Source organism: Ceratotherium simum, chromosome 34, assembly GCF_057802395.1.
Source record: "Ceratotherium simum simum isolate JZ-2026a chromosome 34, ASM5780239v1, whole genome shotgun sequence".
NCBI lineage: Eukaryota > Metazoa > Chordata > Mammalia > Perissodactyla > Rhinocerotidae > Ceratotherium > Ceratotherium simum.
In genome coordinates this window covers 8,315,211-8,338,134 of record NC_141933.1, presented here as the reverse complement: position 1 = coordinate 8,338,134, position 22,924 = coordinate 8,315,211, and the positions used below count along the sequence as shown (strand labels likewise).

At 48.3% G+C, this 22,924-nt stretch overlaps 1 protein-coding gene and 1 long non-coding RNA gene across 15 annotated transcripts; one reads left to right on the top strand and one right to left on the bottom strand.

The window, feature by feature from the left end:
- Positions 1-1,012: 1,012 nt before the first annotated feature.
- On the bottom strand, positions 1,013-14,653 carry SF1 (splicing factor 1). Of its 13 annotated transcripts, none has more exons than XM_004437570.3 (14): positions 14,503-14,653; positions 12,719-12,847; positions 9,913-9,988; positions 6,739-6,891; positions 6,443-6,532; positions 5,900-6,083; positions 5,696-5,811; positions 5,485-5,592; positions 4,555-4,735; positions 4,020-4,293; positions 3,625-3,684; positions 3,327-3,506; positions 2,378-2,582; positions 1,013-1,941 (listed from the first exon to the last, which is right to left on the bottom strand). In XM_004437570.3, exons 1-14 carry the CDS (start codon positions 14,531-14,533, stop codon positions 1,812-1,814), a joined length of 1,917 nt encoding a protein of 638 aa, XP_004437627.1. In that variant the 5' UTR covers positions 14,534-14,653; the 3' UTR covers positions 1,013-1,811. The 13 variants fall into 13 exon arrangements, with proteins under 13 accessions (XP_004437627.1, XP_087278829.1, XP_014648470.1 ...); XM_087422703.1 differs by having other exon boundaries at positions 14,185-14,533; XM_014792984.2 differs by lacking the exon at positions 2,378-2,582 and having other exon boundaries at positions 4,016-4,293.
- A 312-nt stretch (positions 14,654-14,965) lies between these two features.
- Positions 14,966-19,243, top strand: LOC147912533 (uncharacterized). 2 transcript variants are annotated; one of them, XR_015549709.1, is made up of 3 exons: positions 14,966-15,348; positions 18,329-18,492; positions 18,771-19,243. It is a non-coding gene; the product is annotated as an uncharacterized LOC147912533 (long non-coding RNA). The 2 variants fall into 2 exon arrangements; XR_015549708.1 differs by having other exon boundaries at positions 14,966-18,492.
- The last annotated feature ends 3,681 nt before the right edge of the window (positions 19,244-22,924 follow it).

The window sequence follows — 22,924 nt, the reverse complement described above, 5'->3', positions numbered from 1 at the left end:
TGGTTAAGAAACCCACTGCACTTGCCTTCTTTCTAGAGCCTTGTTAACCCCTACAGGCCTATGCAAATGCATACAGGCCTCGTGGTTGGGGCCCAGACACCCAGGCTCTGTTCTGGATAAACGGCAGTGGCCTGCCCCAGCTTGAGGCTGGAAAGCAGCCCGGGCACAGTTGTGCCCACTGGCCAGGTGCCGGGGGCAGCAGGAGCCTGTCATTCCTTAGCCTCTCCAAAAGGAGGAGAGGCAGCCAGGAAGGGCAGGCTCGACCACGCCTTTCCCAGGGGCAGCACAGCAATGGCAGTGGCAGCTGGGCGAGGACCTCACCACCTCGGGGAGACCTAACATGGATTCTTCTGGTGCTGTGATGGGCACTGTCCACGGACCAAGACATGAAAGAACAATATGGCCTAAGACCCTTTGCCAAGAAGCGCTTACAAAGCACAAGGTGGGCGCTTTCTCTTGCCCACCACCCACAAAGGCTGCAGGGCTGGCAGGCTGCAAGTCACCAGCAGCGAAAGAAAAAAGCCACTTGGCGGTTTTAATTTTAGCTCCTCTGAGCCTGTTGGGCAGGATTAGCGGGCTTGACCTTTAGTGCTCATGCCTCCCCAGGCCCAGCGCCTCCGTCAGGTGGCGGCTTCCAGGTGGCGGCTTCCAGGCACGACTGACTCACAACCAGAACTCATGAAATGCGGGGGTCCAAGCCCCAGGGAAAGGCCTTCAAAGGGACAGGGACCAGAGGGGCTGAAGGGTGATGGTGGGGATGGGAGCGGGGATCTGGTTCTCAGCTGTTAACTAGTAAACAATGGGGAGATGATGAGGCCATCCACACACTCAGGTTTCACCAGCCAAGCCACACACAGGGAGGCAGGTGGGCTGCTTCCTTAATGAAGGTCCCACAGGTTCCCCAGGGAGAAAAGGACAACTGGGGACAAGTGCTGAATGCAGGTAACTTTGGTGCTGCCGCTGGTGGTGGTAGAGAGTGTTTAAGAGAAAGGAAAATAAAGAAACAGACCCAGAAAACCACACTGCTCTTTTATTCAATGGAACACCCCCCTTTAACGCAGTGTTGAATCATACACCGAAAAAAAAAAAGCCCAGAGAAATTTCTGCAGATAACCCAGTGAGGAAAACGCGCATTATACATCATTGTCAACATAATCACTCCATGAAGAGGCAAGGGTTTGGAAAAAAAAGGAAGCAGAACAAAAAACAAAGAGCTCAAACCCTTAGACACTGCGAAACATTTAGACGTTTAGGATTAAAATAAAATGTAAAGGGAGCCTTCCAGGAAGGAGAGGAACAAATGGAATCTGAGGCAGCTTAGGTGCTCAGAGAGTGTGGAAAGGACTCTCTGGGCTGGCAGACGAACCCCCGGTGGCCTGGGAGGACCCACCTACTGCTGGCAGGGGTGCCAAGATGGATGTGGACTCGGGACCTGGAGGTTAACCTGCTACTCTACGAGGATGGCAGAGACAAAATCTCACACTTAAAAAAAACAACAAACAACTCGGGGGTGGCAATGGCACCTTGAAAATCTCAGAAGCAAAGGAACAACCCCCACCCCCCACGAGCCTGCCGTTAATGGCCAAAGCCTTTGCCTAAAACCATTTGCTCCTCTCTCCTTGGAAAGAGAAGAGCGAGGAATGGAGAAAAGGGAAAGGAATCTAATCGCAGCAGAAGACCGGGGAGAGCATCTCCTTGGACGGAGTCTGAAGATAGGAAGAGAGAAGGAAATAACAAAGGAAAAAGAAAAAAATTAATAAAAATTTCACAATATGGAGCCAGCGTGTTCCGATTCCGTCCACAAAAATAACTCAGGCTGCTTTGCCGAACCATCCTGTCCACCAGGGGCGCTGCTGAGGCTGTCTGCCTGGAAGGGTCACCAATGGGCGCGGAAAGTCCTCACTCTCATGGCTCGGGCCATCGCCGCCGCGGGGAGGGATCCTGGCGGCCCGGTTTGGGGAGAGGCAAAGGGAGTTGGGTGAGGAGAGAAAGAAGACAAAGAAGACACTCGATGCTACGGGGCGCCAGGAGAGCCCAAGCTGGCGCCCCTACTACCACCTGCCCGTTCCCAAACGAGTCCTCAGTCGCTTGGCCCAGCCCGGTGCGTGCACACACACACATGCGTGCACACAATCACATGCGTGCGTCCCAATGTCTGGCTCCATATGGTGAGGTTCGGCGTGTGTTTAAACGAGACCAATTCTCTCTCTTATATAATATATATTTTCTTAAAAAAAACCGAGTCTAGTTCTGTGGTGGAGGCGGTGGGGGAGCTGGAGGCATCCCGAAGGGCGGCATGCCCGCCACCCCCATGCCCATCATGGTGACAAAGTTAGAAGGGTCCATGGGAGGCGGAGGAGGAGGGGGCGGGGCATACATCATGCCGGCGGAACCAGGCGGCGGAGGCGGCGGAGGGGGAGGGGCCCCGGGCGGCAGAGGCGGCTGGACCCCGGGGGGCAGGGGCACCATAGTGGGGTTGCCTTGCATCTGAGGGGCTCCTGGAGAAGCTGCGGCAGCCGCCTGCTGCTGTTGCCATGGCGGGATGGACCCTGTGCCAGCGCTCGTGGTGGTAGTCGTCGTATCTGGGGTGGTAAAGAAGCCCAAGGTCACACGCGCGGGGGCACACCGCGGCTCTCTGCGGCTGCTGCCTTGGGATGGGGGGGCGAGGGGCGTCTGCTCCTTGCTTGGCATGCGGTACGGTGGTGGGGGGCGGGCGGGCAGGGCTGTCCTGGTGATGGGGAGTGGTGGGGTGGGCAGGACTACCCTGGGGTCAGCCTCAAGGTCTCTGGGCTTAACAGAGTAAGCCCTTTGTCACCAATGCCCCTGGAGGGGCTGAGGGGAAGGTACCAGACACAAGAACCGGCTCTGACATCCCTCCGCCCATCCGCCGCCACCACCGAACGGCACATTCAACCTCAAGGCCACAGCTACTCTCCCCACTGCCCGGTCCCATTCCTGCATCTCTCAGGCCCCAGTCACAACCCTCTCCAGAGCATGCATGCACCACCCCCCCAACCCCCCGCCATATGCATGGGCTTGGGCCAGCCAGCAGCTCACTCAGCCTGTGAGCGCCTGGACTTCTGGCACCCTCCCTCCAATGGCAGGCTCCCTTCCAGGCCCCACAGACCTCCCCCCCAGACACAACCACGCCAAACATCAGCTCTCCTCTCCAAGACCTCCTGGGGCCACAAGGCCCTTTCTGTTTACACCCCCAGCAGAGACTGGAGTCTCATCCCAAAGTGTCTACCAGCCTGTGAGGTTCGTGTTCCTCTCGGCCCCACCTCCCCAACCCACCCACCCCCACGAGCCCAAAAGATTCCACTCACTTTGCTGCCATGGCAAGGGGGTACTGGAAGCCATACTGCTGCTGGGCGGAGGAGGTGGCGGAGGCTGCTGCTGCTGCTGTTGCCATGGGGGAAGAGGACCAGAGGGAGGGGGTGGGGGCTGCCCACTGGGAGGCGGCGGCGGCGGCGGCATCATGCCCATAGGCGGCGGCGGCATCATACCTGCAGGCAGGTGGAGGCATGGGTAAGGCCTCAGGGGAGGAGAGGGATTCAAGACAGAGCCCCACTCACTCCCAGCCCAGGGGATGCCCCAAAGTGAGCAAATGAGAGGCTCCATTACCTTTTCCTTGATGCAGGCGATAGACCCCAGAGCCCACAGGCGTACTTCCCAGGTACTGATCTTGATGGAAGGAAAGAGCAGGGACTTAGCAGGACATTGGAAGTGGCCAGGGAAGACGCCCCCACCAACAGCTTACTCAGTCGCACAGCGTGTAATCACTACCCTCAGGAAAGCAGTTCAGAAACCTTGCTTGTAAGAGGCTAGGGGTGTACCTGCCCCACAAAGAAATTCCGTCCTGAACCAGAATGGAGTCTTGCTCCTTCCGGAGCCCGAGCCTTGCCAAGACACACAGTGCAATACTCGGCCACTTTGGGAGCTGCTTCCAGTCTACAGCGACCTACTGTAACCCTTGCTTACCCCAAAACCCCAAGGTTTCTGGTCTGACACTTACTTACCCATTGGAGGAGGGCCATGGTGCCCAGGTGGGTGGGGGCCCTGGTTCATCGGTGGCGGTGGCGGCTGCATCCAAGGGGGTGGGGGCCCATTAGGGTTGTGCTGCATGGGATGTCCACCATGCCCACCTGTCAGGCTGGGTAGTGGGTGTGGGAAGCTGTGGGGGCCACCTCCAGGCCCACCAGGACCACCTCCGTGCATGCCATGGTACGGCCGACTCTCTGAAGGGCCGGAATTCATCCAGGGTGGGCGGCTCTGGGTGGTGGACATGAGAGACTACGTGAGAGCATTTCCCGCCAACGTCCCTGCCTGCTCCCCCTGGTGGCAACACTGTTCTTTTGGGTATGCCACAGGACCAGAACACAAGGACAGGATCTTCCCAGAGTGAGAGGTCCCCAAACATCCTGACATCCCCCAAGAACAATGTTGCCAACCATGTCTGTCAACCTGCTCTCCCCATAGCACCTGGTCACAGCCCCCAGTCTCTGAGGAAGAGATTAGGGGGCCAGACCACGAGAAACAGCCCCTGAAGCTCACCGGTGGAGGTGGGTTGTTGGCAGGAGCAGCAGGCCGAGGTGCACTGGCCAGGGGTGTGGTGGCAGGCCCAGAGGTGGAGCCCACAGATGCCGGCACAGGTGCTTCCCCCAGTTCAGCCATGAGGGAGAGATATTCTTTATCCATCCGTGCTTTATCCTGAGCTGACTGAGGATCACCAGGCCTGAAGGTAGGGTGGGGGACACACAGAGACAAAGGGGGGAAAAAACTTATTAAGAAGGAAACTGTTACCCTGAGGAACGTACACAGAGAAAGTTTTGAGGAATTCAACCATCCTTCCAACCCCTTCCTCGAAGCACTCTCATTCCACCTTCAGTTCCATGCCCAGCTCTGCATGTGGGATGACCACACCATGCCTGCCACAGCAGAGACCACCAGGGCAGGACCAGAGGAGACAGTCGGCACCAGACCACAGCCAGCCGTGCCAGCCCAGACAGCACAGGTTCTCCCAAACAGCAAGTTTCATCGAATTCTACGTTCCCAGTTTGAGGGAGGAGAAATCTGTGCGAGACTGGAGCAGCTGCCAGAACGTCCCTAACGTCTTTCCTGGTTGCCACCCAAAGAAGAAAAACGTTGCTATCAAGTGCTGGTTCACAACTAGTCAAAAATCTATAGGTTGCTTCGTTTTCTTAAACCAATCTCAGGCGGCAAAAGGCAGTTAATTTAATATTGAGCCACAGCAAAAACACTTTACCTAGAATTAAATTTCCAGTTCTCCACGGCTCAAGATGAACAAGAAAACAGGGGTGTACAGGCTGTTTCTAAACACGCTGGGCTTTAAATCACCACGACAGTCCACACCCAGAGACAAGAACCTTCCCTTGGGTCCATATGTTAATAGCAAACAAGAGTGTGCTAAAAGAGCTGTCCTGTACACCACAGGCTACCAAGGACCACCCCTCCAGCCCTCACCTTTGGAATTTGCAATCGGAAGCAATGTGGCCGGCCCCTCCACACTTGGTACACACTGTGGTATTAGTAATGCTGCGGGTCTCTGAGCTCTGCCAGGGCCTCAAAATCCTGTTGAGCGGAAAAAAAAGTCAATTCAAGGGCTACGGCCAATCTCCCTCCCTCCACAGGTTCTTCAGGTCTCCATGCACTCCCCTCTAAGCTGATCACACACCTGTTATCGTCTTCCCGAAGGGTCCCATTCAAGCGAGCCAACTCCCGAAGCTGCATCTTCCGTAGGTCATTCTGGTCCTCAGGGGTCTCAATACCTTGCTTCAGGATGTTTCTTATCTAGTGGAGATGCAATGGGCACAGCTACGTAAGCGCTGGCACCACCACCTAGGTTTCTGGCGAGAGGCTTCCTTTCCGGCTCCCTTACCTGTTCTACTGCTTTCTTCACGTTCTCCATGGTATTGGCGGTCACCAGGGCATGCAGTGGCTCATCTTCTCCTGGCAACATCTGTCCATCTTTGCGCCCAACTTTCCCTTCTTTTACAGACCCTTTCCCCCGAATCATAATCTTGGCGTTACACTCCTTCTCTATGTTCTTCAAGGTGTTCCCTCTATCAGAGGCAGAAAAGATGGAGTTGTTAGACCTGACAAGCAAGTTCACACACCAAAGGGGACAGGGGCCTGGCTGATCAGGCATTTGTAGGAAGCTGAGAGCAGAGACTTGGATCTCCCCACCAAGAGCTCCGTGATCTCTAAGTTAAGGTCAGCCACAGCAATCCTCAGGTTTGACTTCTCTGCAGTTAAGATGGGGAAGTCAAAGAGATTTTCTCAAAGAAAGGCACGAACTCAGCCAAAGTAAACTCCCACCAAAAATAAGGTAAGCCACCAATGGCAACCAATTAGGCACAAGATAAGACACATCTCCCAGGTTCTTAGAAATTCTGTACCCCACAGGCTAGTAGTTACTCACCTGGGCCCAATTAGCAGCCCCACAAAGTTGATTTCCGGATACTCATCTTGTGGAATCATCACTTTATCGCTCACACGTGTTGCTGGAGGTCTAAAGAACAAAAGACACATACACTCTGCACATTTCTTGAGAGGTAACATAGATAATCACTATCTCTTCTAGAACCAACCCTTGGCACCATGTGTTAATTATAAGTGATTTGAGGTAAGAGGTGAGATGTTAGTACCAAAATTGTTCTACCAGATCACATGTAATCTGCACATGTCCTCGTCCCAGGCGACCAGGCCCCTGCTTACTTGTAATCCGCAGGTGGCTTGAAATCAGGGTTGAGGGCAACCATCTCTGTGATGAGGTTGTGCCGCTCCTCTTCCAGCTTTTTGCGGGTGCGGAACTCACGTGTGTTAAGCCGCTTCCCCTCGCTATTGTAGATGGGCTCAGGGGAAGGGGACCTGTGGGAAACAGACCACCGTTACTGCTCTGCCTTCACTTCTCTCTCGTTCCCACACGGGCTATACTAAGTCTTCCCCAGCCCCTCTGCCTCTCAGACCCTAACACAACACTCGGAGGAACCGACCATAACGTGTGTTATTCAAGATCGTGTGGAATGGGGAGATGGAAGCTGGCTTAGCATCAGGGGGACTGGGGTGTGTGTGAGAAAGGAAAAAAATGGTTTGCTTCTAAAAGTGACGAGAGGGGAAAAAAGTCTGCTCTGCTGGGGGAAAATCTTTGGACAGTAAGAGGCAAGGACAGTACCATCCTCTGGAGTCTTCTTGCCAAATATGGATTTTCTTTCATTTGAAAAAAAATTTACAATACTACAACTTTATGAACCACAGAAACCCCAAGTTTCAGTAAAATGTTAACTCTTGCAGAGCTCACACCCTATCAGGAAGAGTGTCTGTACCCCTACCACATAGTCAGTTGTGAGCTCTTTAACCCAAGGTCACTGGGACTCAAGGCTACTGCAGCTACTTGGCCCCCACCATGGAGAGAGATGGTTCAAGGCTTCGTCTCTGCTTTTCCTTCAATGGCCTGGCTGGCTGTGTCCAAGGCCCAGGAGTCAACCTGTTTTCTGGCTGTTCGAGGTTGGGGAGTCTGGGTAGAGAAAAACGTTAACGTGCTAAAGCAGCTTCTGAGAGAGGCTGCAAATGCAGATTTGGTCAAGTACTTGTCTAGGGTCTGAACCTGCAAACGGCAAGGGGAAAACCTATGATTCTCCACCAGAGTTTACAAGTCCAGAAAGCAGATTTTCTCTCTCTCCTTTTTTTTAAGGAGTAAAATGCTGTTGCTACAAGTAAAAAATAGTAATGATAAAATGGTCAGTTTACCACAGCTGGATTTTGCGGTAATAAAAAAAGAGAAGTTACACTCCTAGAATTCTGAGTTAAGATTACAAAAAGGACCATAGCTTGATATTCTGAATGAAAATTTAGTAGCAGCTGCAAGAAGGGAAGAGACCATGTGGATCCGGTTATTAAAAAAACATCCTGAAAGTAGTCAAGACTCCTATACCCTTGGTTTAGTTGAGAGAACCTTGCCTAGTTGGAGAGCAAGGACTGAACTCGGCTGCTCCCACTGTCTTCAGCCTAAAGGGAACCATGTCATACCACGTCACACACACGATGGAATAAAAGGTCAGCTTTGTTCATGGCTAATGACGGCTAAATGACACCTCCGTTTCTAGCATTTGTATAAACTGTTAGCACAATCCAATAATAGTGAAGACAAAAGCAAACATTCCCCAGCTCATGAGACTATCATCTTATACATTTAAGTCTATAAGAGATTTTAAAACATTTTTAACTGTGCAACTTAAGCAACATCGAAATGGTATAAAGTGGCTTAATATTGAGAATACACCTTCTTAAGAAATACTCGTATTACGGTAAGAAACTCATGCATTTCCCTCCAACCTGGGCTCAAAAGCAAAACCAATCAGGCATTAGGGCCTCTTTCAAACTGAATACAAGGGAAAAAAAAAACTCTGCTCTGGTTTTATTTCTAACGTGCTTGACGTTTCTAATTCCCACCCCATAGCTGTTTAAAATTAAGCATTCCTAGCTAATCAGCAAAACAAATTTTACCAGTACCAAATTGGTCATTTAAAGGCCTCAGAACAGTTTAACCTCTTCCCAAATTGTGGATGTGAAAGACAAAAGCTTAAATTCTAGAGGTTAAGATAGGCCAACTTCTTCCCTTCAAATAGGCCGCATATAAATCAACTAAATTCTAATCCCAGTTCTCCAGGAAGCAAAGAAGGTTTGTTAAAAATTCAACCTTGTAAGGAATTGCCTGGTCATCTGTAGACACATCATTAAAGGAAAAAAGGCCAAAAAGGCACTAAACAGTTGTGGTCTACAGCCTACAATGCAAATCTTTAAAAAAAAAAGTCAAAAAGATATATAAAACACAACATAACCCTCCAACCAAAATCTACATATGAAAAAATAATAAATTTAATTAAGTAAAATTAAAGAGTCAACGTGGAGAAACAAGTTAATCTGTTTCCCGGCAAAACGCAGCAGAAAGATGTGTGAGTGAGTGGCTTCTAAAACCATTACATCATCTTCCTGATTTAACAACCTATTATTGCGTTAATAGCCAAAAACACTACTTTTTAAAGCAAAGTGTTTTCAACTCTGTTGCATGCACGAAGAAATTTCACCCATGGAGGCATACTGCGCTTCTACTAAATGGACCAAATTTTAGCCATTCAAAGACAAATCAGCCAATAAAATGCCAGTTTAAAAAGTTCTTTTCCCTCAGATAAACGTTTTACTTTTCAGAGGTGAAAAACTGTAAAGTGAAATGACATGACCACAGCTGTCTGAGGACCGTAATCCCCATTTAAAAAAAAAAAAAAAAGAAAAGGTGATTCAGGGTTGGTTGCTTGCCTTCCCCAAAACAGGTGAGAATATTCTGGCCCCTCCCAACACCCCCAGGCAATGGCCAAGGCTGAAAATTAACTGGTAGTGAAGGAAGTTGGTTAGAAATCTCATCTATTTTAAAACCATCTCAAAACCAGGAGCAGGAAGACTGCAGCGATGAGCTGACCAGATTGCGTTTCTGGTCTGCTCAAAAATACTCTTAATCCCTGCATCGTGTACCTGTGAGAGAAACTCTAGACCCTGGGTTTTCAGCCAAAGCAGGTACTGAAAAGGCTGGTTAACGGGCCACCTCACTCTGCCTACGGGTAGGTAAATCAGGTTAAAATCTACACGCTTACCAATTGGAAACCAGTTGTCCATTTTCCTGTAACTCTTTATTGTGCTAGTAGTTAAGTTTCATTGCAATTTTCTAACTGACGACTGACCATATAGATTCTAATTAAACTCTAGTCCCCAGAATGGTCAGAGTACCAGTCGTCTTACTAGGATTTTATTGAACTGACACAATATGTTGCCACCAGTAAAACGTATTGAGAAAAAGGTAAAAGCGTTACTGTCAGCTGGTTAAAACTGTTTCCCAACCTGTCCTCAGGGTTAGGGGGGATGCCCAGGTCTCCTGTGCGCAGTTTACGAGTCAGGTCTTCTATCTGCAGTTGCACTGGAAGAAACCAGGTTAGGAAAGAAAAAAAAAGGATGGAAAAAAGACAATGTTACCAAAAAACATCTCAAATCTCAACAACAAGCATGAAGAACTCGGAGACTTTGAAAGGGACGACTGATCAGTGAACACATTGAGGCAAAAACCCCCAACCACCTATCGGCGGGAGTTCATTTACATCTACAGGTATTTTTCACTTCAAAATGGTTATCACTTAGGAAGCAAACAGTTTGTTGGAAGAGGGGTTAGCAGTGTAGACTGTTCACTACAGCTAACATCAAGGCAATTATGAGGAGGTGTTTCCCCTCTCGCTTCCCACCAAGGCTGGCTACACAATTGGCACCCAGAACCAAAACCATAGATGGTATCACCAATACCCCGTTTCCCACCAAATTGCTTTGTTGAGGGCAACACTCTTGAAAATTTATTTTTCTTCATTATATGTTAAGCACAGCCCGAAATGAGATCCAATTAACACGGGACAAGGAAAAATACCAGTTGAACAAAGATCATTTTCATCAATACCAGGCTTAAAATTCCTTAAACAAGTATAACAATTAATAAGCAATTCAACACCTCATAGAAGTTTGTACACACTCTTTCTGTACAACCAGATCCCTACTAGCAAGGATCTCCCAGTACCTGCTGCTTTTATTCAGCTTTTAGATGACAATCCATATACCTTAATAAACCAGTAACGGTACGATGCAAGAAGTGTTTTTAGACTTGCTCCTTATGTGGGAAGTAAAAATAAAGGTGTCGAGGATGGAAAGTGTGGGTCAAGGACAATCTGTGTGGCCCTCAGACCTTGACAAATGAGGCTGTACGTGAAAAACAGAGATGAGGCTTTCACGAAGGTTCAGTGACTCCAGGGAAATGTTACCCGGCTGATTTCTCAATATAACGGGAACTGCAGAGCCAGAGCACTTCCTTCAGCGTGCTAAATAACCGCCTGTTTCTTACCTTTGTAGCTGCTGAGAGTCCTGAGCATGCATCTTTAATAAGGGCAAGTCTCACTAGGTTGGGTTAAGACTGAGTTGGCTCAAAGATAGGATTAAATGTGCGTCTAACCCAAGGTACCCTTCTAATTTTAAATACATCCCAATGGGCTACACCACAGACCCACTCAAACTCTGAAAAAATGAAAATCTGCATTAACATCAAGAGAAGATACTGGTGGCATTCTGTACAAGGCAGTGTGTACCGTGAGAAACAGAAGATGAGAAAGACACAGGGCTCCCTAAGCCTTTTTATGCCAGAAAAGTTCCAACTTGGTAGTCAAGTACTAAGCTCAACAACTCAAGGTGAAAGCCACCTTCACGGGGGTAGAAAGTCTTCTTAACCGGACTGCAGGGGTATGGGGTCCAATCTGAGGAAAAGGCTGGCACTTAAATCAAAAGGATGCTATCTTCCTTGGAGTGGAGATCTACACCATCCTGGCCTTTGATTCTTCCTACTTTGATTATAGCTATAAATAGCCCTTAGGAGACAATGCATTAACACCCTCCACAGAAAGAGAACTGGAAATGTCGAGAATGAGTTTGTTTTTCCCATTTTCTAAGTCTGCCTGCGTTCCTGGGTTATCACTCCACTAGGGACATTTTCACAATGACCCAGATCGGTCTAATATCAGACATGAGGAGGTGGATGGAAGTAAATAGGAACAGTGGAAAAAGCAGAAATATTAGTACCGTGAAAAGGAAAAAGACAATTTCAACACCTCAAGATTCTCAACAGTCTAAAAAACATAAATTAAGATCCTCAGGAATAACAACATGCTGGCCTTGAAGCTTTTTATCCGTGAAAGCCACAGCCTCAGAGGCTTTTGCCCTAATTTACCCCAAAGGGGACGTTTACTTGGTTAGTAGGAAATGCTTATCAAGTGAATTTTTGAGACAGCTGCACAGGTACGTAAATAAAGATAAAACTTACATTAAAAACCTTGTATTTTAAAAAAAGGTAATTTTAAGGTTAACTTCGGATTCCACTGTGGACAGCCATTCTTAATTCCTGAAATTTCCCAACAGTTAAGATTTTTTATCCTACCACTTCATTCCATTTCCAAGCAGTATCCCTTTCCCAGCAGAGTTCTTTAATAGTAAATACAAGAGCCCTCATTTTAAGACAGCTCTCCAAAGACCAAAACAGAAAAGATGCTGAAGGGAAGGTTAGATTCAACAAAATGGTAAAAGGGGGTGAACTGTAAACACACTTTCAGAACCACTTTTTGATTGAACTGAGATTTTTTTTTTCCCCTCAGAAAGTACCTATAAAAAGTAAAAAATCACGTTTTAGGGGGAGGGAGAAATATGAAATTATGGTGAGAGGCCATGCTGTGAAAAAGGTTCTTGGTTTACAATACTTGCAGTGTTCTCCACTGGGGCCATGTCCAGAGAGGCATAAGACACTCACCTCATCAACTGGCAGTGAGCAGCAGCTGAAAAGGATGGGGTGGGCTGTGGACTGGGGACTAGTGTTACCCTAAGTGGGCCCCTCTACCTTCCTGGCACTCATGGAGAACACTGCTGTTATGAACAGACCAAACAAGGAGCTGCAAGTGCAGGACTCACTGAGCAAAAACTGACGAATTATGTCAAAGAAAGTACACCTGACCACACCTCATCTCAAAAAAGAAAACTTCACAATCTCAGGCTTGCAACAGATAAAAACACTGCTCAGAATAAACAGTAACAACCCGAAAATGCATCTGGATGCAGAACGTGTATTTACCTATATAAGCTCTTTCTTGTTCCCGAGTAAGTCCAGGCGGGATAACTGTAGGCATTCCTGGAATCACTGTCTTTTGTTCCATTGTGTCCTGGTTCCAGCGGCTCCTCTTCCGCTTCTTACTCGGGAAGTCTAAAGGGAGATACAGACCATGAGACACAAACATAAATCAACAGAGTAACTACCAACACGTAGTTCAGGATACTTATGACGTTACAACTTCAGCAGGCTCTGAAACTGAGAACTTGACCTAAAACTTAAATGGCAAAGTACACAAGTCAAACCTGAGACACACGCCACTATAAGGGGACCTGGACCTGGGTCCAAAAGGTTAACAGTTCACATTTATAATTTTTGTCCAGAAAAACGCTGTAAAGTATGTAAACAAATCTTATCGCATAATTTCAGATAGTGAAATAAAGTGTTTCGAAGACATACACTACATCATGCCTTAAAAGACCCAGGGGAGACAAGAGTAGATTGAATCACCACAGGCAAGTTCGTAAAGCAACATCGGCAGACTGCTGGCTCCTCCCACCTCCACCTCCCCACCAGCAACCTTTCTGAATGGGCCACAACACAACTAAACCTACGGTTACTAAGTGAAAAAGCCCCACTCTTCAATAACATCACTTATTTTCTTAAGTTTAGCGCAGATAAGCAATTTTCCTGGCCAGTTTGGAAACTTTGTGTCTGAACTCCTCGTTCAACAGGGAACAAGCGATGCAATAGTAACAAAATCCTCCTTCTCCAATACATAGGCAGAAACTCCCTACACATCTGGTGCACTAAAGTCGTTCTACTTCCCAAGAGGAAAGCCCCAGCAACTACGAGGGGGAGGCGGACCAGACTTGTCTAAGGGAAATGAAAGGAGATCAGAACGAAACACAGGAATCCCTCCCTAAAAAACGGCCACAAAAGATCGGACCCAACTACTCCCTGAAAACTTCCATCCTCTCTCGTTCTCCGCACTGAAATCCCTGCCTTACTGTAGGAGAGGGACTATTTTTAACACTTTCCTTCTTTTCTGCCTTCTCTACAGCCAGAAAGGAGATGCTCCACGTCATCACTTGACCCTTTCACTCCCTGCTGACATGCACCCCCAGCACCCCGTCCACCCACTCGACCCTCTCCACACCGCTCCCCTACACGAGCGGCTGGAAAGCAAGAAGGCCCGTCCCCCGCCCCGCCGCCGCTTTTAGTCGGGCCCGCAAAGCGTAAGCAGCCACATTGCGCATGCGCACAGCAAACGTCCGCCCGCCCTGTGCCCCCTCCTCCCGAGCGCGTGCGCACTCGTGGCCCGAGCCCCAGGCCGCGCGCCCCGTGGCGCCTCCGCCCGGGCCTCCCCGTGCGTGCGCGCGCGCGCCCCTGCCGCGTGCAGCAGCCGCCGCCGTCGCCGCCGCCGCGCGCCCCTCAGCCGGCCGGGCCCGTCCGCGCGACGCCTCTCGCGCTCTCTCGGCCCGACTCACCTCCTCCGCCGCCGGCCGGGCCCGGCTGCTGGTCCTGACGCGGCGGCTGCGGCGGCGACACGCGCTGGTAGAGCGGCGGCGGGTACGCGGAGCCCGGGGAAGGCGGCGGCGGCTGCTGGGGCGGCGGGGGGGGCGGCGGCGGCGGCAGTGCCGCGAAGGGGAAGGCCGCGGTCAGGGCCCCCGCCGAGCCCACGGGCCGGCGCGGCGGCGGCCCGGGCACCAGCAGCCCCGCCCCAGGCCCGGGGGCAGGCGGGGGCCCCGGCTCGAAGCCCCCTTGGGGCGCGGGGACGGGAGGGAGGCCGGGGGGGCCCAGCTTACCCAGCGGCGTAGCGTTCGCTCCGGTCGCCATGGCGCCCCCCGGGGACCGGCACCGGCGGCTCCTTCTCGGCGGCTCCTTCGCGAATCTTCCGGGGGGAGGAGACCCGACTGCGCTGCCGCGGAGCGCACGGAGCCCGTCCTCTCACGCGGCGGACGGCGGCGGCGGCGCGAGACGCACAAAGAGGGAGGAGAGAGGGCGCCGCAGGGGCGGGCCGGGGGCGGCGGGGCCGGGGCCTGGATTGGGCCGGGCCGAGGCGAGGGGGTCGGAGTCGGCGCCCTCCGATTGGCGGAGCCTTAGTCCTCCTCGCTGCGCCCTGGGATTGGCCGGACCGTTAGGCCAGGCGAGGAAATGGCGGCCGAGCCCGGCCAGCGGGGAGGTGTCGCAGCGCGCACTTCATTTGTTACTGCGCGGACTGAGCTCGGAGGCCAGAAAGGAGGGGAGAGGGCGGGCAAACTCTGTGACGTCGGTACCAAGCGCGCTCTCATTGGCTGCAGTGGATAGAGTCAACCAAGCTCAGTTGCGTCGTAGTGTCATGGGATTGGCTGTCGCTGGTTGGATCCTTTTTCTACACCCCTCCCCCGGGGGGGCAGTTTCGCTGGGATTAAGCGAGAGGTCGCGGCGGAAAAGCCCTGGCCGAACGAGATTTAGGGCGGGGGAGGAGTCGAGTCGGAGCGCGCATGCGTAGTTGGGGCAGCACCGCCTCTCCGCCCCTAGCTTCACGGTCGACCCCCGGTCCGGCACGGAAGCGCTAAGTGACGTCAATCCTCGATTGCCATGGTAACCCGGAACCGGCGAGGGGGGAGGGGCTGGCGCGCGCCCGTAAAGCGGATCCGTTGACGCCGCAGGTAAAAGGGACTTCCTGTTTTCTTTGAAAAGGATAAGAACTGAAGAAAAAAACCTATAGTCTTATTGAAGGATTAAAAACGATATCTGAGCCGATGGAAGAACGCGTAATCTTAGGCGGAAAACAATATAAAGTTGTCAATTCCAAGATTAGTTCACAATGTATTTCCATTAAAATCTTATCGAGGTTGAGGTTAAATCATCTCAAAATCATATAAAATAATAACTATGAAAATCGTGGAGAAACTTGTACACACAGTTGAGGAGGAGCTTGCCTTTCTGGATAATGCAGAATAAAAGACGCAGTAAACAAACAATGTGATGTAGGAAAGATTAGCACAACTGAATAGAGGACGGAAATAGATTCCCCGTATATATGTAGGAATACCACAAAGATGGTATTTCAGTTCAGTAAGGAAAAGATTCAGTTGGTAAATGGTAACAGAGTCCTAAATCTAAATAAAACAGACGTGGAATACAATTTAGGAGACTATCGGGGTCATCTAGGGGTAGAGACTTTATGAAGACAAGTGTAGGGAAGGAAAAATTTTTCCTCTACCCTTCTTGGTTGTCTGGCTGATCTGATCAAGTTAACAGGACACATTAACAGGAGAAAAACAATTTTATAATTATGTAAGGTGGGAGAATATGATACCCAAAGAAGTGTCCAAAGTGCACAGCTGTTATACCTTTTAGACAAAGAAACAGTAAATCTGTGAAGAATTAACAAGACAAAGAAGTCTGGGCTTGGGGTAGTAAATTAGTAAAGAAGTAACAAGGTTTGTTTATATAGCCTTCTCTGCCGTTAATTCTCTATCTCTAGTGATAAGGATGTCTCTCTACCTTCTGGTACAGGGAGGGTACATTTCACATGGGAGATTTATTTCCTGCTTTCAGGGGGCAAAGGAAGGTCAGCATGTCCTTCTTGGCACTGGCTGCCTCTTAAGTAACAATTCAAAATAACCAATATGCCAAAGTGGTATATTTTGGGGTGGCCTGTCCTGAACCCCAACACAGGAAATCCAAACTATAAGGAAGAGATATACTTGATTACCAAAGAAGCTAAAACTGTGTGATAAAAGCCAACAGACAGTAATATATCAGGGAAATATGCTTGCCACATGTACAGTAAAGAGCTAATATCTATAATGTGCAAAGTCTTAAAAACTAATTAGAAAAAAGACAAAAACAATAGGAAATGAGCAAAGACTATGAATAGGCGAGTCTCAGAAGAGCAAATGCAAATAGCCAAAAAATATGAAAGGGTACCAACCCCCCAAGAAGGGAAATGGAAAATTAGGTGATAATGAGGACTCTATATAACCATCAAAATCGCAAAAAACAAATGCACTCACACTGACTACTGTGAACATTTTTGGAAAGCATTCTGTTTCTATTAAAATTGTACCCCTTTCAGGAAAAATAAAAAAACCTTTTCAATGTAGCAGTCCCACTCGTGGGACTCTGCCCTAAGGCAAGGCGTGTGGTTATATAATATAATGTGTTCAAGGTCGTCTCCTGCATTTACTGCAGCTTTGTAATGGCAAAAACCTGGAAACAGTGAATTTCCATCGATATGTGAATGGTCGAACAAACTGGAATATCCATAACCTGGATTATTAGGCACCTTGAAAAGGAGTTAATCCATACCAACTGACCTAGAGGGACTTCTGTGCTGTATTATTATTAAATGAGAAAAGAAGCAGAGAAATATGTATTACATGATCTTGTTTTTGTAGAAGAAACAAAGCCCATATATGTGCATGCTTGTTTGCGTAGGATTATGCGAGTACAGAGAAAGCTGTGGAAGGATACATGGCACATTATCAGTGAAGACATTGCAGAGGGAAACGGGTGCCTGGACGTTATCCAATACAGTTTAGGAGCCCAACATATTTTATAAATGTGCTTCAGGGGCCTACCTGGTGGTGTAGTGGTTAAGTTCACATGCTCCGCTTCCATGGCTCAGGGTTTGCGGGTTCAGATCCCGGGCACAGACATACACACTGCTCATCAAGCCATGCTGTGGCAGTGTCCCGTATAAAGTAGAAGATTGACACAGATGTTAGCTCAGGGCCAATCTTCATTACCAAAAAAATAAAAAAAGTGCCTCATACTTTTTAAAAATGTGTGACATGGTCCCATTTATATAACGTTATATATAACTGTATAGATATAAAGAAATGCATTGACAGGACAATCACCAAATTTCCGATGGTGAGGGGATCTCAGATAATTTTTACTTTTTTTCCGCCCATTTCTATTTATTCTAATTTTTTACACTGAGCAAGTGTTATTTATATACCAAATATTAAGCTAATATTGTAGACAAGAAAGGAAAAATATAAAATGTTTAAATCATCTGTTGGAAGGAAAAATTAATTTATTCAGTAAATACGACAAATTCTATGGAGGCAGGAAGAAAAGAGTCATCCAATGTTTGAGCAGCTACTGAGTGCAGACCAGCTTGGTGGCTACCACCGTAAATGAAATTCGGTTCCTGCCTTCCAGAGAATCGTAGTCTAGCAAAGGAGAAAGACAAATGCACGAAGAGAAATGTACTGTTAATGCTAATAATGACACCTCCGTACTAATAACGGTGAAGGCTGCAGCTGGGACTGTCTCAGGGGGCAGGCATTGTCACTGCTTTGTAGTCATTTCAGTTTAATCTCTTTTATCCAGGATTTTGTGGGAGTATTTTTTAATCACCAAGTTAAAATATTTTGGTCATCTTTTTATTATTAATTCCTATTTTTGTTAGATTTTGCAGAAGAAGGCCTTAAAAATCTCTACTTTTTCAAAAAAGTACGATTTTCTTTGTGGTTAAATATATGATCAATTTTTGTAACTGTTCCAAGGACAAATTAATGGCTGAAGAGTTCGGATGTTGGCTGCTCCAGGCTCTGTTCTGAGTTCTTGTACACGTAGTAGCTCATTTCATCCACACAACTTTTGGAGATGAGTATTCTCTCTAATTTATAGATGAGAAAACTGAGCCACAGAAAGCTGAACTACCCACGGCAAGGTCTCACAGTCTGCCAGGATAGTCTGCTGGTGCAAGACTCCTCTGTGGACAGAACAGGATTGGAATGCAGACCGTGCTGCTCTCTGGCTGAGGACCACTGAGCCAACTTCCCACTTTTGAGGCAAGTTGCAGTCCTATGGGGCCAGCCATCCTCCAGCTGGCAGCTAGGGAAGGCATTTAATCTCTCCATGCCTCAGTTGGTCTGTAGAAGACTAATATTAACGCTACTCTGCAGGGTACTGTGCTGATTCAGTGAGATGAGAGGGCACGTTGGTTTTAACGGGGCATCTCCTGAGCTGCAGGCGCAAGAATTACACACAGATATCAGATGCAGATGCCTCCTGATCTTATACAAGGGTGCGATATAATAAAAAATATATGTCTGGTCTTTGTCCGCAGATCCTGGCACAGAGCTTCAGAAACCCTTGGGATTTCCTAAGCGATAGGAGTGTCTTTCATTATTCCTGATGAGCTCCTCTGGACCATACCTGAGGTTAGCTAACAGGGTGACTCATTGCCAGCTCTGAGGGCCCAGTGACAGCTTCAGGATGCTGGCTGGTCACCAGAAAAACCAGCCAACTTTCAGCCCCACCCCCCACTTCAGGGGCTGGAGATTGCATTCAGTCACACGGCCAGTGATTTAATCAACAGTGCCTGTGTAATAAAATCTCAATAAAAACTCTGAACTGTGAGGTTCGGAGAGCTTCCGGGTTGGTGAACATATTGATGTGACAGGAGGGTGGTGTCCCCTGACTCCACAGGGACAGAAGCTCCTGGGCTCAGGACCCTTTCAGACCTTGCTGCCCTCTGCCTCTCTTCATCTAGCTGTTTATTTGTATCCTTTATATTAAAATGGTAAGCATAATATAGCACTTTCCTGAGTTCTGTGTTTCATTCTGGCGAATTATTGAACATGAGGGGAGTTGTGGGAACCTCCGAATTTGTAGCTAAGTTGGACAGAGGTGTGGGTAGCCTGGAGACAAGACCCAGGACTTGTGGCTGAATTCCTTAACCTGTGGGGTCTGCCGACTCAGGGTGGTTGGTGTCAGAATCAAATTGAACTGTAGGACATCCAGTTGGTGTCAGAGAATTGGTGTTGGAATGTAAAGGGGGAGAGGTTTCAGCCCCTTCCTGCTAATCCCTGGCGGTTTTCATCTTGTAACTCTACCTCTGATAGTTCAGAAGCCCCAAGCCGCAGGCAAGATTGAGAGGTCGTGTCACCCAGCTAGCTGAGACTGGAGGGAGCAGATCCGTGGTTGTCTGCTCAGTGTCCCGCCTTTGGAGAGCCCCGCACTTGACTCCATTGCCCAAATTAGAAATAATGATATCTTCTGTGGAGTGAGCACCTGGGATGCACCAAGTACTTCTCATAATTTTGTTTTTCCTGGAAAACCAGCTTTAGTTACAGCTTCTTATTAAAGGTAATTTGAACTAGGGGGAGATGGGTAGTGGAATTTGTGGAATTAGATACAAATTAGAAATAATAGATATGTGCAAATCACACATCTGGTAAAGGACTTGTATCCAGACTCTCAAAACTGAACCATAAGAAAACAAACAACCCTATTTTTTAAAAGCAAAAGGTTTGAACAGACACTTTACCAAAGAATATGTATAAATGGTAAGTACAGGAAAGGATGCTGAACGTCATTAGTCATGAAGGAAGTATAAATTAAAACCACTGTGAGATACCATGACACACCTGTTTGAGCAGCTAACATTAAACAAGACTGACTAGACCAAGTGTTGGTGAGGATGTGGAGGAACCAGGACTCTACTCTGCCAGTGGGAATGTAAAATGGTGCAGCCACTTTGGAAAACAGTTGGACAGTTTCGTAAAAAGTTAAACACCACCTACCACGTGACCCAGCCTTTCCATTCCAAAGTATTTACCAAGAAAAATGTAAGTGTATTTCCACACAGATACATACAATGTTCATAGCAGCTTTATTTGTACTAGTCCAAAACTGGAAACAGCCCAAATGTCCATCAGCAGGTGACTAGCTAAACAAACTGTGGTACATCCATTAAAATGGAATACTACTTGGCAATAAAAGGGAATGACTTAATACAGGCAACAACAGGGATGAATCTCAAAATAATTATGCGTAGCTAAAGAAGTCAGACAAAAAAGTACATACTCTGTGGTTCTATTTATATAGATTCTGAAAAATGCAAGCTCATCTATTGTGATAGCAGATCAGTGGTTACTTGGGGATGGGGAGGTGAGGAAGAGAAGGAGGTGATTACAAAGGGGAAGAGGAAGCTTTTGGGGTGATGGAGATGTTCCTTATCTTGATCGTGGTGATGGTTTCATGGGTGCATATATATGTCAAAGTCATCAAATAGTGCATTTTTAATACATACATGTATTGCATGCCAATTATATCTTGATAAAGCTATTCTAAAAAAAGAAACAATAGAAGGGGCTGGCCCGATGGCATAATGGTTAAGTTCGCATACTCTGCTTAGGCGACCTGGGGCTCGAAGGTTCGGATCCCAGGTGTGGCCTATGCACCACTTATCAAGCCATGCTGTGGCGGTGTCCCACATATTAAGTGGAGGAAGATGGGCACAGATGTTAGCCCAGGGCTAATCTTCCTCAGCAAAGAGGAGGAGGATTGGCATCAGATGTTAGCTCAGGGCTAATCTTCCTCACACAAAAAAGAAGAAACTACAAGGAAAGGGGTCTCCCCATAGTATAATTCTACACAGAACACTGATTTCATCATCCCCACTTGATTTCATCAGCGAGGAAGGGATTATCTTGGCTTTTTGTTTTTGTTTTTTAAGCCATTTTAGGGTTTTAATTTTCCAGTGATTACTTTAAAATATTTAAACTTACATTTTCTTACATTGTATTTGATAGATACAAAAGGATGTGGCACCTCCTGTGAGTTGGGAACTGAGTTGTAAATTGAACGCCCGTGAACCTACCACCCAACCTGAGAACCAAGAGATTACCAACCCTTTGCAAATTCCGGGGTGCTTCTTTACCCCTCCCCCCGACTCCCCTCACAGGGACCATCATCTTGAATTTTGTGCTTTCTCTTCCCCTGATCCCCCAGTCGAGTTTTATCACATGTGCATGTATCACCAGACAATAGATGGTTTTGTTTTGCCTGTTTTGAGCTTTATAAAATGCTATCATATGGTGTGTAGTTTTATGTGATTTGCTGTTTTAATTCAGCACCACATCTGTAAGATCATGTGTTGTTGCATTATATGTGTTATGGTATTTCCCAGCCTCCCGACAGCCCTGCAGGCCGATGCAGGTTATGGTGTACCCAGGAAAATACAGCTCGGCAGGCTGGCCCAGGCCAGGGCCCCCTGCAGGGGCTCCTCTTCTTCACATCACGCTTGTTCCTTCACTGGGAAAGCATGACTGAGGGCCTGCTGGGTGCCAGGTGATGACCAGGTGCTGGACATGCCAGTGAACACGGCCACATTCTGGTTGTTGCCTTGACCCTTGACCTCACTTGCCTTGGTGTATGGGCCAGCTCCCGGACATCCTGGGGTGCCCACGTCTCTTCACTTACCCGCAGAATGGCTTAGAGAGGCTGGCTGACCTGAGCCATCCCAGAGGCTTCCGCCCAGGGAAGGCAGTTTGACAGTAGCTATGAGGAGGACAAACACAGCCACCTCTGAGCCAGCAATGCCACTTCAGGAATTTATCCTAAGGACACTTGAATATGTGCAGGGTGGCACTGGCACAAGAATATTGCAGCGTCCTTTGTAATATCAAGGTACTAGAAACAAATTTCCATCAATAGGGACCTAATTAACGAGTTAATTAACATTAGTTATGGGAACCGCATACAGTGGAATACCACTAGCTATAAAAAAGCAAGGAGGAGGCTCTGGTAACGGACGGCTCTGCAGGACAGATTTTGAAAGGGTAAGAAGAGAACAGTGTGAGGACTATGTTACCACGTGTATAAAAAGGGGAAGAATAAAGCATACGAGACTGCTCATATATGATAAATACTTCCAGAGGGTTCATAAGTAACTGGGACCTGGGGGCAGACTTTCATTGTATCTATTTTGTATTTTTTAAAAGTTGTATACCATGGCCAAGGGCTGCCAATTAAAAAATACATAAATAACAATTTCAGTCTTTCAGCACATATCCCGGCTTCCTGGCCTTTCTTTGGCTTTGTGCTAGCCTTTGCTGGCAGCAAATATTTTATCAGAGGCCCTTGTTTTCCCAGACCCCCCTCTTTGGCACTTTACACGCTGACGCCCCCAACCCTGGTTGTCAGACCCGGGTGGCAGCCAAGGGCTGGGGCAACCTGCCACAAGATGGCGCTCTCAGCCATCTGTTGCTCTGTGGGTGGAAGGTCAGTCTTCCCTGGGCACCAGGGGTCAGGGGTCAGCAGCCTCTGCTGAGTGGAGCCCACCTCCCCCCACACTCCTCAATTTAATCCTGCACCTCCGCCAAGAAATCTAGAAAATTGGAAGTTAAGACTTGTGTCCCTGTCACCGCCCCCATTTGGCCCATCCAGTGCCCTCCAGCAGGTGCAGACAAACCTTCAGAACTCGGAATGTGCTCT